Consider the following 15,165-nt stretch of genomic DNA (forward strand, 5'->3'; position numbering starts at 1 on the left):
CCAGCTGCTCTAACAGCTGCCTCTGGACTGTAGTATGGTGCTGGGGGACACTGGGCAGGCAGCTGGTGGGGGAAGCTCAGCTGCCCACAGCACCCCTCAGAAGACAGAATGACTCCCACTTCCCTGCTCAGGTGAGCAGCATAGTGGGGGAAGCATAGAGAGGGCTGCTCTGCTTTCCCTGTGAGCACTGCTGGGACTGCAGCTCGGTGCCCATCACTGCTCAGAGGGGGCTGTGCTCCTGCTGCTTTGGAGGCTCCGCTTTTTCCAGCCACAGGAGACACTGGCGCCGGGGCGGCTGCACAGGGACGTTGCTGGCAGGCGCTGAGGAGGCTGGCGAGCAGAGGAAGCACGGCAGCAACTGCTGCCCTCGGCACAGCGATGCTCCACATCTGGGCAGCAGCTGCCCACAGCACAGAAGGGACCTCAGAGCAGCCTCAAAAGCCAGACGGGTTGGTGGGAGCTCTTCCTGCCATCTGGTGCCAGGAGAGGCGCTTGTCCCCGAGTAAGGGCGAGTGCAAGAAGGAGCGGCGGTGCCTGCCGCGCCGCTCCAGGCAGCAGCAAGGCATTTATTTAGTGTTAGGGCACCACCACCAACAGAAAAAGCAAATGTACACAAGGGAGCAGAGGCAGTTTGGTGGCCTGCGGGGACCCCAGCGGCCAGGCCGCTCTCCATCCAAGGAGTGACGCCACACGGAGCACGGGGAGTCGAGGACGCACGGCCCCACTGAGTGTAGCGCGGGGCTGGCCGGTGTGCAAGCACCAGCCGACGAGCCCTGCTCCCAGGAACCTGCTCCTGCAGGGCTACTGAGCCCAAGGAGCTGCAGCCAGCCCTGAAAAGCAGACACCACCTTGGTTCCTGCCGCACAACCAACAGACACGAGGTGCTCTACACGGCCAAGGAGCAACTGCTGACATCATCAGTGTGAGTGGGCACTGAGGTGTGTGCTAATGGAGAGCAGCCTGGCAGGGCAGCCTGTTGCCCTGCTGAGCTGCAGAAGGCACAGTGCCTGTATGGAGGACGAGGTTGGGGGGGTCATGTTGCTTGAAGGAAGCCACAAACTCAAAGGGGAGAGGTGTTCAGTGTAGGCGAGGCAGCCTGGAGGTGACAGAACGAGGGGACAGAGTCTCAGGCTGTGACAGGGGAGGTCTAGGTTGGATGTTAGGAAGAAGTTCTTCACAGCAAGAGTGATTGGCATTGGAATGGGCTGCCAGGGGAAGTGGTGGAATCCCCTCCCTGGAAGTGTTTAAAAGAGACTGGATGTGGCACTTGGTGCCATGGTTTTATCTAATCAGCTAATGTTGGTTGATAGGTTGGACTTGATGATCTTGAAGATCTTTTCCAACCTGGCTGATTCTGTGATGCTGTAAAGCTGGCTGGTGGTGAGCTTTCTGCTCAAGGAGGATGGGGGTTTTGGGGGTCAGTTGTGATTTCAACCTAAGTCTCAGCATCAGCACCAATTAACTTCCTCTCCCAGCCCCATCTGACACTCAGGTGGGAGGTGTAAGCCAGCCTGTCCTGTATCTTTCAGTGCCTGCAACTTCAATACGGAGCAGGTTTGAGTAAGAAATTGTCTCTGCTTTCCTGAAGAGTCCACCCCAAACCCTGCAATCTGTTTGTAGCACAAACCCCTCCCTCTACATTCCACCAATGCAGCCAAGGTGAGCTTTCTTCTTGGTATGACCTGCCCCAGCTAACTCCTAGTTCACCATCTGAGTGGGCCACCCAACACAGCTGAGACAACTCTAGTGACAAACAGCTCTAAGTTAACAAAAGAGCTTGAGGGGTAACATGGAAACCAGGACCTAGCCTTTGAACCTCCTGCCTTTTAGCTGCTCACAACAGAGGTGTCCAAAAGACAGCAGCTGGGAAAGATGAAGACGTCCTATTTACAAGTTCATATGCACTTCAAACACATCACTGAGCCCCGTTCCTCTGATGCTACACAGAGAGAACGTGGCTTCAGTGGTCAGCAAAAAGAACCTTTAACAAGTTTTTAAGTTCCTTTTTTCCTTAAAAAAAAAGAAAATAAGTTATTTTAGACCTGACAAATCACTTGCCAAGGGAAGCAGCAGCTGTTAAAGAGAAGCGGTTGCTCAGTTATACAAGGGCAAAGAAAGCATCAGTCGATGAGCTCTGGAGGCTTGTATAACGAAGGAGGCAAGCTGAAAAGCTTTTGAACTCACTCACTCTCTGGCTAGCAGTTGTTTGCCAGCTTTCAGCAGGCACCCACCTGACTTTCAAGCTCTGGGGTTTCTAACCGTGCCTGCTGCTGGCAGGACACTACACCCTATGTGTCGGCTCCTGCCAAGGGGTGCTGGATGTGACTGCCAACGCCGCAGCAAGTCGTGGAAGGAAGGCAGCTTGGGGCAGGGGCAGTTCAGCTAGGGCTCCCCTCCCTGGCCTTTGCTGTGTGGGGTCTCAGGCCACTGCTCTCCCCCCAACTCCCAGATAATGCTTTTGGCTGGCAATGTGGTTTGTAATGCTCAGGGAATTCATTAATTCCTCCCCAGGGCTTGCTGCTCTGGGTCCGCATCCAACTGCAGGCAGCTCGGCATTGCTGCAACCGGCTCCTACCTGCAAGGGGTGGAAACGTGGAGGGTCAAGTCCCCCTCCAGCTGCCCAAGTCCAGACCTGGAGCCTAGGTCCAGCTCATACCGCAGCAGGGGAGGAGGCGGCTCCAGTCCTCCCCCCTGCTCTCCCTGGGGCCAGGTGAGACAGCGGTGGAGGCGCCGCGCTGTGGTCCTCCGAGGAGAACGGCGAGAGCTGGCTGCGGGTTTTCTTGCCGGGGATGTCTGTGGGCGGACGGAAACGGCGAAGAGTTTCAGTTCCCCGCGCTGCGGGGCCAGGGGCGGAGACGGAGCGTCTGAGCAGGTTCACAGGACGAAAAACAGGATGAGCACCACCAGTAAGATGACAAAGAGGATGATAATTGCACACCACTGCCTTCGATCTGGAAGGAAAAGGAAGGGTCAATCGTCCTGCCTTTACAGGGAAGTAAAACCAGGAGAGCTTCTCTTTGCTGTACTGCTAGAAACCCAAGGTAAGCTTAGAGATGCCACAAAAAGGCAAAGCAGCAGCTCCTTCGGCAGCGTGCCCCACTGCAACCCACAGGGTGACAGTGTTTCTCTTCCAGGACACAGCTGGCTTTGGGGACAGATGTGGGAATTTTGAGGCTTCTCCTCAGTCAAGTTCAAACAGATCTGATAAGCCACTTCAAAAGCAATCAGGAGAAAGAAGCAGAGAGTGGCTGTGTGCTTCTGCTTGTTTGCAGAGGAACAAGAAAGGAGGGCTGGTGAAAGCTGCCTAGAAGAGCTCTGCCAGGAAGGGCTTGTGGCAGCTCCCCTTAGTGAAAGTGATTGGTTCCCTTGGATATCCTTCCAGCTTGCAGCCCCACGCAAGGGCTGCAGAAGCTTGATGCTGCACCACCTCTGAGAGATGCTATCTGTCCATGGCCACGTCTCTGGTGGCAGAGACACAATGGTGCAGCAGTGGGGACAGTGCTAGTGGCACCCAGCTCCAGTGCACAGCAGCTACCCCAGGAAGAGCCCTCCTGGTCTCTTGATGCCAGGGACAGCAGAAATGCTCTTTCACAACTCCCAGAAGCACCCTGCAACAACTGGAGCCCTCTTCCCAGAGGGAAGGGGAGATACTCAGTGTTTCCATGACCCAGAGCACACCATCGGTGCTCCACGCACTCCCATTTCCACAAGCTCACAAATCCTCCAGCCAGCTTAATCCTGTGGAGCAGGAACACTTCTCCTCCCACCTTACTGTTGCCGCCACAAGCTACCCAAGCACCCAGGGGAGAGGGGTACTGGAGGAGGGGATGGCCAGGCACAGTGCCAGCGCTCTGAGAGGCAAGCTGGCGGCAGGGGACTTCCCGGCAGGCACGCCGGGCTTCCTGTTTGCTCTGCCCGCGGCGCCTCGCCAGCCCACCCGCTGCAGGCACAGCCTTATAAGGACTTTTCTCCTGGGTTCAGCAGAGAATTCATCTCTTTCCTCTGCCAGCTGAGATAGATCTAACTGACAACAGGCCTGTGGGATAGCAGGCACCAGCAGCCCAAGGGCAAAAGGGATCAGAGAAGGCGCTTGCTGCAGGCAAGTGTTTGGTGCAGAAGAAGCTGCACACTTTGTTCCACAAGCAGCCCAGGGAACTGCAGTAGAGGAGGCTGCAGAGCTGCTCCTCCTACCACCTAGAGGGGGATTTTCCCACCGTGGCAGCAGCAGCATAAATATAAAGGCATCTGTAAATAAACAAAGGCAAAAGATGGGCTGCAGAGCAGTGCCTGGGCAGGAGGAGCTGCAGGGCTTGGAAGTCTTCCCCCATCTCTCAAGCCCCAAGAGCTGCTCTGCTTGGGTCTGGGCTGGCTGGCGGTGGGTGGGAGCATGCAGTGTCCCAGCCCAAAGATCTGAGGCCTTGTCTCTCCCTTTCCAGAGCTGGATCTGGATCCTGTTTCCCAGGACTTACCGCTTGTCATGTGAGACACTTTGGCGAGCTTCTTCATGACGTTGTCGAGCCGCGACTGAGTGCTGTCCAACTCGTGGGAGAAGTCGTCCAGCATCCTGGGGACACACAAGTGCTCATCAGCCAGTGGCACATCCCTTTAGGATTTCTCAGCTCTCACACACTGGTCAAAACACTGCTGGGATCAGTGTATCACAGCCTGGTCTCCTGAAAGCACCCGAGGAGGGGAAAAACCTTCCGAAGCAGCACCTTGGCATTGGTGGGAAGTCATTCAGAACGCCTGTCAGACTCACCCCCGTTGTGTGTTTGTGGGTGAGTTCCATGGCACCCCTGCATGGTGGGCAGCAGGGACAATGCTCCTTTTGGGGAGGGGAATGCTTCATCTGTAACTTGTGAGTAGCAGAGGCTGATTAGAGAGGTCCAGGTTCAGGGCTTGCAGGTTGAAACTAAAATCTTTTTCCACTCATTTATCAAGCAGGAATGAGATTTGCAGCTGCTTTCAAAGTGTTTTTTAAGCCCTGCATAGAAGTTACCCCTCCACTCCCTCCACATATAAACTGGAAAGGATCTGAAAGGCTGTGTTTTGCCACTGCCAAGACCCATCTAAAGAGAAATGAGCACATCCAGAAGCAAAGCACCAGTCTGATTTGCCTCCAGCCAGTGGGGCTTTAAAGCTCAGTATGTTTAAAAGGACAGCTTCCTTAATTTGGAGTTCTAGGGTGCTTGCTACACCTTCATCCAGTGGGGAAAAGGAGAGTTGCAGTAAAATCCTCATTGCAGTAGTTATCTGCTACTGCCTAGCAAGCATAGCCGGCACGTGATGATCTGCAGTCACACCACACTCATCTGCGTCCGTGAGAGCGGAAGACTCTCAATGCTGCAAGACTCCATGCAGGAGGTGGGTTTAAAGCCCTTCCTCCAACCACAGATGACCTCGCTTCACCAGGGATCCAGCCCTCCCGACACCCACCAGCCAAGCAAACAAGGAGGGTTTGTAGGCAGGAACCCTTCCAGCTTCTGTTAGCCTGCAAAACTGGACCCTTTATGCATTTGTTTGCAAAGGCCAAGAGGAGGGAAAGCAATCTAACTGATACATGAACAGGGGATGCAGAGCACCTCGGGAGCTACCCTTTCACCCCTTGCGTGGGTGAGGGCTATTTTTAGCTTTAACTATGAATAGCAGCTCTGTGCTGCCTCTCTGCAGCAGTGAGGCAGAACTGAAGGCTGATGGGTCAAACAGTTAATCCAGGGGCAGCACGGAACCCGTGGAGGGGGAAAGCACTCAGTATCCCCATTACACAGCACCTCCCTCCATCTTCTCTTGGACACTGCTGGCTGCCTGTAGCTAAGGAGCTAACTGTGTGCCCTAGTGTGTGAAAAGGAGAGAGAAGGGAAACTGGCAGCTAAGCTTGCGCTAGACACAAGCTTTCAAACCAACAAGACTGTGGCTGGCTCCTTGTAGGCCACAGTAAGAAATGCTTTTCACTGCCCCAAATCAAAGGCAGACTAGGAGAGGCTGCCTGAGTACCCAGTAAACTCCAGGCCCTAACGGAGGCAGAGACGTGTGTGTGTGAGAGGACCTCCAGCTGTGCTGCAGCCAGCCCCATGCTGGGTTTTCAGCACCACGTCTCACACTTACACTGCCTGCTCCTCCAGCTCCCCGCCGATGCGCTGGGACATGTTCTTCAGCACCCCGATGCTGCCAGAGACCAGCTCCAACTGCTCATCTTGCTGCTCCACAATCAGCTGGGGCCAAAGAGAAGGCAAACAGGCAATTACAGGTCTGCCTCCTGCAGCTGGGTCAGAGCCAGACAATCCAGCGGACAGACACTGGCTCCTCAGCCAACATCATCTGTGGGACCTGGACACAGACCCAAGCCAGCAGGAACGAGGAGCGCATTCCTAAGAAATCTTGGAGAAGTGACAGCTGCAGGAAGGCCTCCCTGGCATGACATCCCTGCGGCACAGCGGGCTGCGGGCTCCCAGCAGCTCTCCAACTCCAGCCTCGCAGAGCCACGCCCCGTCCCTTCCCTGCTAAAGCAACTCGTGAAAGCCACAGGGGCTGGTCAGCCAAACCTCTGCAGGCCCTCTGCCTGCAGCAGGCACCAGGCCTGGGAAACGCAGCCCGAGACATGCTGCAGCTAACGAGGAGTTAACGTGAGTAAAAAGCTTTTGCAGCTTCTACAGCTAAAAATAGCAAGGCTGGCTCCCAGTGTGCCAAAGGAATAAGTCTGCTGATGTTTTAAGTCATTTTCAGGGCACAGTCACGCTAAGGATTAGGTTTACCCTAGTTACCTATTTCTGAATCTACTTATCCCCCTAGACTCACTAGGTAAAACTTGTCTGAAAGCTGGGCAGCATCACAGTTCAGCAGCTTTAGAGGAGTTGGCTGCCTGGTTAAAGGCCTGTACTTGTGTGGGCTGCTGCAGGTGGGTCTGCACCCTGCCTGGGTGCTTCTCCAGGCAAACTGCCCCAGCAGCAGGGAAGTAGCTCAGCAGAGGTTCTCACGAAGCCCTGGTGCTGGCTTTCTCACGAACCCCGTGTTGACAAAGGCAGGAAAAGGAAGCAGGCACGTGGCTCCTGCCCCAGCCTCCTCTGATGAAGATGCATACCAACAGCAGCTCCATTTTTAACCAGGGCAAGCTGCCCAAGAGAAATGGGCTTTCCTTTGGTTGCAACACTTCTGCTCTTCCAAGCATTTCAGCAGTTCTTGTGCACTACGGATTCCAGGTAGTGCTGTCTGGCTGCTGTGCAAAGCAGAAGCCCCAAGCCTCAAGGGTTAAAAACCCTGCACCAAGATGCACCCGAAGCCGTGCATGCACAGGTAGATGCTGCAAGCAAGGAAGAGTGCTCTCAGGCTCCTGGATCCAGACCAGCCACAGACTGTAATTTCTTTGGCTCCTGCAGCCCGTACCTCATGCCCTCAGTGCCCATTTGGCAAGCAAAGCTGCCTAGCCTGTGAGGTGCCAGCTGCCTTACCTGTTGCTGAGCTTGCTGCTCCTCGATGAAGTGTGAGTTAGCTAAGTGCAGCTCCCGGTCCAGGCGGCTGTACTTGTCAGGTCCAGCGCTCCAGCTCTGACTCCCGCTTTCTCCCAGCAGCACCTAAGCAGACGCAGAAAGCCCTTAGTGAGCCGTTAGTGACACCTTTGTGTCTGCTCAGAGCCCATCTAGAGGGTGTAGTGAGAAGGCAGACGAGGCAATACACCTGCACACACGTGAACAGCATCCTTTTTCTCCTGCTCTGTTGCTACTCAGCCAAAGTGCCGTCATGAATTAAACACCACAAAGCCAAAACACCAGCCTGGGAAGTCTCTGCAGCCTGATACTGCAGCTTTGCCTCTCCAGCAGCAAGAGAGCTGGAGTACAACCAGCAGACAGTGTGGGCAGGAGCTCTGCACAGCACAAAGGACTAGCAAAGGTCTGTTATTTAAGAGACAGCACTGTGTGCTAGGACATGTAAGCTGGGAAGTATCAGCATATATTAACAGATGCACAGCTTAAACTGAAGGCTCTGCTGCTCAGGAGGGACTCAGGAGGGTCTGGATCAAGCACTTAACCAGTTGAGCTGACAGTAAAACACTGAAGTACATAACCACAGCCACAGCAGTGCTGCATGCTCTGTTCTTTGATACAGGCTACCTGTTCCTCCATCAGACCCTTCAGCTGCCAGCACACAAGACTACAGTTGCCACCTGCTCTCCAACCCAAAGAGAGAAGCTTGAGAAAAGCCAGCAGAGATGTGGCCTTCCAGCTGAGCAAGTCTGCTCCCTGGAAGGGGTACAGCATGAGCGATAGATGCTGGAAGGAACATGGCCTGCACTCTGTGGCACTACCAGCAGATTAGGGAGCTCTCCCCAGCAGCGTGGGGGCAAAGCCAACTCATAACAAGACTATCTTGCAGCTTCTGGTCGTGGGCAGGAGGGGACAACCGAGTGTGAAGAACAGCAAGACAATGATAAGGCTGCTCGGGCAGGCTCAAAACAAGATGGTCTTTATGGTTCATCTGCTTTACAAGGTTCAAGGAGGGGTGAGGAAAGCTGGCAGACTGACCGTGCAGGAAGCCAGCAGGACATCTGGCTTTGTCCGCCCCCGAGACACTGAGCAAGCTCCTGGCTGTCTCCAGCTTGCGGCAAGTGCAGCTCCTGCTCGTTTAATGTGCTGCATTAGCTTTGCTGCAGCTTCAACAGAAAGGCCTCTGTTTGACAGCTTCAGCCTGCGAGGGCCAGGTCACCACCAGCCAGCCCCTTGGACAGAGAGACAGGCTGGAAAAGCCACTGCAGCCCAGCACAAGCTTTGTGGTCTGGAGGGAAGACGAGAGGCTGGGGAAGGGGGAGGAAGACAGCAAGGGGAAGTCAGTTTTCCTGCCCAGCTGTCGCTGCACAAGCTGAGCCATATGGTCTTCTTCAGCGAGCAGCAACTTCACACAAAGAAAAGCAGAACTCAGGGACAGCTACAGACCTGTTTGACCATGGGTGTAAGGAACTTTGCTGCTTCAAGTGTTTGCCAGGCACATCAACTAAGCTCATAACAAGTTGAGGAAGTGGCTCTGTGCCTCGCAGGACTCATCCAGTCTGTCATTTTTGCCACAAGCGGTAAGACTGATGTATCCAAGCAAGCTAATTGCTTGGAGTGCACACCAACTTCTACTGAGGCAGCTGAGATCTCCTTACAGCTTCCCTGTCAGCCACATCTATTCCTACTCCTTAGATTACAAGTGCAGACAACCTGAGACTCCTTGAGCTCCTTTCATCTTCTTACATGGCTAACTATTATGAGAGGCAGCTGTGTGAAAGGATATTGCAGCATCTCAGCTCCTAAATAGAGCAGAGCGCAGGATTACCTTCACTGACATGGATTCTGAGGGGGAGGAGGAGGGAGATTCCCCTTCCCACAGGATGATGCAACACTGACAGTTGTACACAACCAGATCTGAAGACTGAGACAGATGGCAAATGCTGACTTACTGCTTTTGAGAGACAGGCTGGGATGAGAGCGGCAGCAACACGCCTCTGAGAACCAGCTTGCTCAGGTCAGCGTAGCAGACACAGCTTTGCTGCAGCACACAAACCCCTGCCCAGAACCAAGCTTTTGAAGGGGGTGAACTACAGACAGGATGCATATTGTTAACAGCTGCTTTTGCACAGTTTTGATCAGTGCTGTATGCTCTGCCTAACAACGCAGGGCCTAGAAATCAGCATAAATAGAAGCTTCACCTTAAGACACCAGATGCTAGAGCTAATAAACCCTCCTTAAAGTACCAAGAAGCCACTACATTCACTTAAGTTTCCTATTTCTGGTGCTCACCTGCCTGTTTTTCCTTTCAGCCAGTGCTTGCATGGAGGAGTTTGACATCTGATCCTTCATTTCCTGTTTGTTCAAAGAAAGAAGAAGTATGTCAGCAGTGGCTCTGAGGTGATATGCAGCTTCAGGGTGCTGCAGGGCTGCCTACACACAAACAAGGCCTCTTTAGGGGGAGTAAGGGGAGGGAGATCTGCTTTGAGAGTGCATGGGTTTGAAGAGCCTGGAAGGATAATGTAGAAAGCTTCATCACAGTTGACTGTTTTACTGACACCAGAATCAATGGCAAGGAGATATTTAGAAAACATTCCTTTGCTACTGGTCTTGCTCCACTACAGCCAGAAACACTTTGGTTTGTGTAACATTAATGTTTCCACTGGTAAGAAAGAGCCATGTTCTTCGAGGTTCAGGAAGCCTGTAAGCTCCTGTACTTTATTCCCAGCTCCATCTGGTTTTAGACTGCTGAGGATGAGACTGATTTCCTGGTCACCCTTTCAGACTGTACCTACATTTTCTCTTTTATCAGTTAAAGTTTTGCCAGTGGAGGTCCCCATCACAGTGTAAAGCAGTCTAGTTTTGATAGGGTAGATTAGTAAGTAGTCAGCAAGATCTAACAGCAGTGGGTCTGCCAGCACAGTTCTGATGTCACCAAAACATTTAGGTATCTTTTTCACTAGAAAAGGTATCACCTAAGAGCATCAGATCCCACTCCATTACTTCTTACTGGCTAACGTTCATGCTACTGTGCATCAGGAATTCCCCCCTGGGAGCTGGAAATCAGATCCATCATGACACTGACAAATTTCACTTAGCAGTAGGAAATGCTGCTCCAAACCCCATTAACCAGCAGGTTTTGTCCAGGAAAAGAGGACCATGGAGCAGGTTTGCCTGATCCTGCCTTTGTGGGAGCAGACTACACTAAGGGCAAGGCTGCTGCCTTTGTACTGATGCCTCATACCCAGGGCTCAATTCCCAGGCAGCCACTCTTAGGCATTACATCCAGACCACAGGACTGCGAGTAGGGAACAAGCTTGCTGCTAGCCACAGCAATGCATTTTGTGAAGTAGGAATAACAGAGTCATGAGGGACAGCAGAAGCTAAGCTACCCTCATTGTAGCTACTTCTTAACTAGTAGCACGTTACCAGGCAGTGAAGATTTTGGGAAGATGATGCTTCTCTATTTATTACCATGGAACTGCTGAAATCCTCCTTTTGCTTCTGAAATGTGAGCTTGAACTAAAAAAAAAACCCAAACCAAACAAAAAAGCCCTTCCCCCACCCCGTTAAAAATAAATCTAGTGGTTGTTTGGACTGTTTTGTAGCAGTAGGAAGCTGAAGTCACCACATCAATAATGTTAGGCTTTAACCATCTGTCAGTGATCAAAGTGGACTCCTTGTTTTTGAGAACTGGTGCTAAAAAGCTCAGGACAGCTGTGATTTCCTTCACCTCTGCATCACAGCAGAGTCCTTTCTCTTCCTTCCCAGTGTCTACAGCTTTCCAGACAGGCTGCTGCAAGAGAGGTATGAAGACTTCAAGGGATAGCAACAGCTGAGGAGGGTGTGCTATGGGCTACCTGCCCCCTTGCAGCCCCAAACCCATCTGGGCAGCACCAAGAGGAAACAGCAGGGAAAGGGAAGCAAGCCTGAGAGAACAGGTAGCAGGTTTATCCTCTGCCCTCCACTTCAGCATGAAAATGGCCACAAGCTTTCCTGGTTTTGCCTACCCCACCACTCCCACTGCCTTCCCCATGCTCCCATCCCTTACCCTGACCACCTGCCGCGTGCTTGTGATGAAGGCTTTCCTGATGCCCAGCTCTGTCGCATCGAGGTTGAACTTGCGCGGGTTTGCCTCGACGATGCGTAAGCAGCAAGTCAAGGAGTCCCCACTAGTGGTGGTGGATAGCCACATGGATACATAGCCCCCAGCAGTGCCTCCCACAGGGACTACCATGTGGCCACTGCACTCTGCCCTTTCCCAAACTCTGGTATGGGGGATATAGCAGTCAAAAATCAGCCACGGCAGGGACATGCGTCAGTGTGAGGTTCCTCTCCTGAGATTTCTGGGTTCTGTGATGCTGTGCAGCACTTTGAGGAGTGTTCAGATGAACACAAGGGGAAATGAGTATTTCTGGAAGCCAGCCTAGAGCCTGACTGCCCACAATGAAACCCAAATTCATACAACACAATAGGCTTTCTAGAGCAAAGCATCTTAGAAAACACCTTGTCAAAAGGAAAACGAAAAGGCAAAAGGCAAATCCTTCCACTTGAATGCATTTGCCTTCACTTCTCATTTGCAGCTGGGGAAAAGCTAAAGTAAAGGCAACATTCAGTCTCAAATTGTCCTGATTTGTGCAAAAAGTATCTCCTACTTCAGCTCTTCAGGGATCCACATAACCCTGCCTCCAAAGAACCACAAAAAGGATATTAATTGTTTCGTCCAAGTCTTCCAGGTCCCACTCGATGCTCCGCAGGTTGTTTCTGAGCTCATTAGTGGTCCAGTCAATTTCTTCTCTTGTGGCGATGGAGGGATCTTGCAAGAGCTCTGTCCACCTCTGGAAGAGCCCTTGGGCTGTGTTGACAGCTTTCTGCACCTCCCTGCACCCAGGACAGTTAAAAAGAAGCCAAGGCATTATAGATGCCCAGGTGCTCTGCAGCAGTCACACCAGGGCAGCCCTGTGCCCAGCTGAGCAGGGAAGCGCAGCTTCCTCCCAGGCATCTTTCCTCCAAACAATTTTTCACTTCAGTTTGTTAAATAAGGATCTGCTCTACCTGCTGGACAATCCCACCTCTTGCTGCAGGACGAAGTGCTGAGCAGTAAGAACTTACAGTTCATCTATTAATGGAGGGACTTATTTCTTTCGAGGAGGTTTGTGTCAAGTGTCCAGGGCAGGGCAGAGCAGCTGAACAAGGCGGCTCTTTGGCAATTAACGCTCTGCATTCTTCTCAACAGCTCTCCTCGGAAGGCTCTCGACTACCTATGTAAGATACCTTAAGGCACACAGAATTACAGGAACTGTCCCCACAATAGAGCCAGGCAGACTGTTGAGTGCAGCACTGTTTAATTCAGCTTTTCAAAGGCACAGCTCTACTAGGCCAGCTTAGGGAACGGAGTCTTTTCTGCTGCTCTAAGCATTTTGGAGATGAATGCATTCACAGCAGGGGAAGGCAGCCCTTGCTGACAGCACTGAGCTGCTTGGATGGTTTGGGGCAAGCAGGTCTCTAAATGTGGGTCACCGTCCAGCAGCGTGAGGATCTGTACTTACAAACTCTATAGTCCTGTATACTGAACCACTCAGGCTCACGGAAAGCCAGGACGGGAGGCTACAGCCAAGAGCAGAGCATGCTGGTGTGAAAGCTGGCCACCAGGAGCCCAAGAGCTTCCACGCAGCATCCACAGGAGATGTCAGTGTTCATCCCCAGTGAAGGAAAGCAGGTTGTCAGTAGGGGAAGACCAGGAGGGATGAACTGAGCCTGCACCCTGCTGGGACTGCAGCTTCGGCTACGTTACAGCCTGAAGTACTCGGCTTTGTTGTTGAAGCTACAGTCTCTGGGCAGCCTGATGAGTGCCCCTCCTCTTGCACGCCCACGGCTTGAGTCTGCCACATCTAGTGCCTTTAAAGTCAGCAGCTTGCAGCGAGGATCTGCAGCTTTGTTCCCTTCACTATGTGCTATCAAAAGTTTGCTTTTGGGTTTCTTTGCGTGTGCCTTTCCCCCCCCCCCACTCCCATCTGCACAGAGTTGGGGAAGTCAGGAATTCAAAGCAGTGCTGTGTGTCCTCTGATGGCAGGAGTCATGACCTCGAATGGAGCAAACTGAATACAAAGTGGACAGCCTGCACCAATCCCTTCCACCCCAACCTGCTGGGTAATAATTAGCACTGGGAGCGGCAGCACATCCCCTCTGCCCTGCCAGCCCTTCCCTGCACCGCACGGGAATCTCTCCACAAGGTTTGACAGGACGTTTGCTCCCCACCCATGGCAACTGGGATCTTTTCCTCCGAGCACCAGTTGGGCCTGGCGGAGCGATTCACTTTCCCTGCCTGCACCAGCATCCCGCCCCACGCCGCTGGTGCTCACACAGCCCTCCCTGCCTCTCCCCTCGGAGCACCTCTGCTGCTCCCGAGTGCTGTTTCACTGCCGTGTGGAGCAGGTGACCAGTCCATGGCAGAACGCGAGGCTGGCCCCAGGGTGTTTTTTAGAGACCAAGGTGCTTTCCCTATGTCAATTTCAAGCTTCGTTTTCTTCTGCTTGGACCACCTTTGGTAGGTGTTTGCCTTTCTTCAGCCTGTTCTTGCTTCCTCTCATAGCAACCGTCCATGCTGCAGTTTCTCCATCAGCTTGCTCCCTGCTCCTCTCCATCCTTCCTCCTGGACACCACGATCCTAGCTCCCGGGGATGCCACCCATGCCCTGCTCAGCCTGCTGCAAGGCGACTTTTCCCAGGCCACTGACGGCGGTGACAGCCAGATAGGCTGTCCCCAGGCTATCGCAGCGTGCTGGAGCCGCACCTGCAGCCGCTTCGTCTCCCGCTTCCCTCTACCGGGAGCTGCAGCCTCCAGGCTGGGCTCTCCCCGGCCCGCAGAGCGGGGGACGCTTCGTGCTAGGGCCCGAGCGCGGCTCGGCACCTGCCCGGCGCAGCGCTTCGTCCTGGGGCCTTCCGCTCCCGGCCCTCGACGCCGAGCGCCCCAGCCAGGCCCGGGGTCGTCGCAGACCCCCCCAGCCTTAGAACAGAGTGGGGCAAAGCGGCCACTTTCTCCCTCCCCACTCACCGCCGGAGACCCTCCCGATCGCCGCTTACCGATCGCCGCTTACCCCCCCCTTCCTCCCGTCACTTCCCGGGCCTCCCCCGCTGCGGGGCGCCCGTGCCCAGCCCCGCCGAGGCGGGGGCCCCGCGGGGCAGCGCTCACCCCTTGACCACGAAGAAGGGGTCCTCCATCGACATGGCGCCGCCGCCGCCGCCGCCGCCGCGCGCCCCGGCCGCCCCGCCCCCGCCCGCCGCCGCCGCCGCCGCCCCGCCCCGCCCCGCCCCCGCGCCTGCGCCCCTGCGGGCGGGGGGCAGGCCTGGTGACGTCACGTCCGGGCGCCCCGCCGCGCGGTGCGGGGGGGCTCGTAGCGAGCAGCGGCGGCGCGGAGGGACGGTCCCGGCCGCTGCGGGCAGGGCAGCGGCTCGGCCCTTCCTCCGTGAGGGCTTGCCATCTCCTTGGGTCCCGGGGCTCGGAGACACAGGCACTGCATGCCGGCGTAGCGAGGCTGGGAGGGGCCGCAGCCCTTGCCGGGGCAGGGTCACGCCAGTGCATGGCCCAGGATTAGAATGGCCGAGTGGGCTTGGAATCTCTGCAGACAAGCAGACTGCACAGCCTCTCGAGGCAGCCTGCTCCAGGCCTCCTGCACCCTTACAGGGAA

The 15,165-nt window shown here is 54.4% G+C and overlaps 1 protein-coding gene across 1 annotated transcript; it reads right to left on the bottom strand.

The window, feature by feature from the left end:
• Positions 1-522: 522 nt before the first annotated feature.
• STX6 (syntaxin 6) lies at positions 523-14,725 on the bottom strand. The gene is made up of 8 exons (XM_064148186.1): positions 14,670-14,725; positions 12,190-12,359; positions 11,530-11,624; positions 9,771-9,833; positions 7,446-7,568; positions 6,106-6,212; positions 4,470-4,564; positions 523-2,951 (listed from the first exon to the last, which is right to left on the bottom strand). Exons 1-8 carry the CDS (start codon positions 14,702-14,704, stop codon positions 2,875-2,877), a joined length of 765 nt encoding a protein of 254 aa, XP_064004256.1. The 5' UTR covers positions 14,705-14,725; the 3' UTR covers positions 523-2,874.
• Positions 14,726-15,165: the final 440 nt, after the last annotated feature.

Source organism: Pogoniulus pusillus, chromosome 8, assembly GCF_015220805.1.
Source record: "Pogoniulus pusillus isolate bPogPus1 chromosome 8, bPogPus1.pri, whole genome shotgun sequence".
In the NCBI taxonomy this organism is placed as follows: Eukaryota; Metazoa; Chordata; class Aves; order Piciformes; family Lybiidae; genus Pogoniulus; species Pogoniulus pusillus.

Coding starts and splice junctions, on each gene's coding strand:
- STX6 (XM_064148186.1), bottom strand. CDS start 14,704: ATGTCGATGGAGGACCCCTTCTTCGTGGTCAAGGG. Junction 7,569..9,770: donor CTGAAAGGAAAAACAGGCAG/GTGAGCACCAGA, acceptor GCGTCTGCTTAG/GTGCTGCTGGGAGAAAGCGG. Junction 2,952..4,469: donor AGTGTCTCACATGACAAGCG/GTAAGTCCTGGG, acceptor TTTTCCTTCCAG/ATCGAAGGCAGTGGTGTGCA.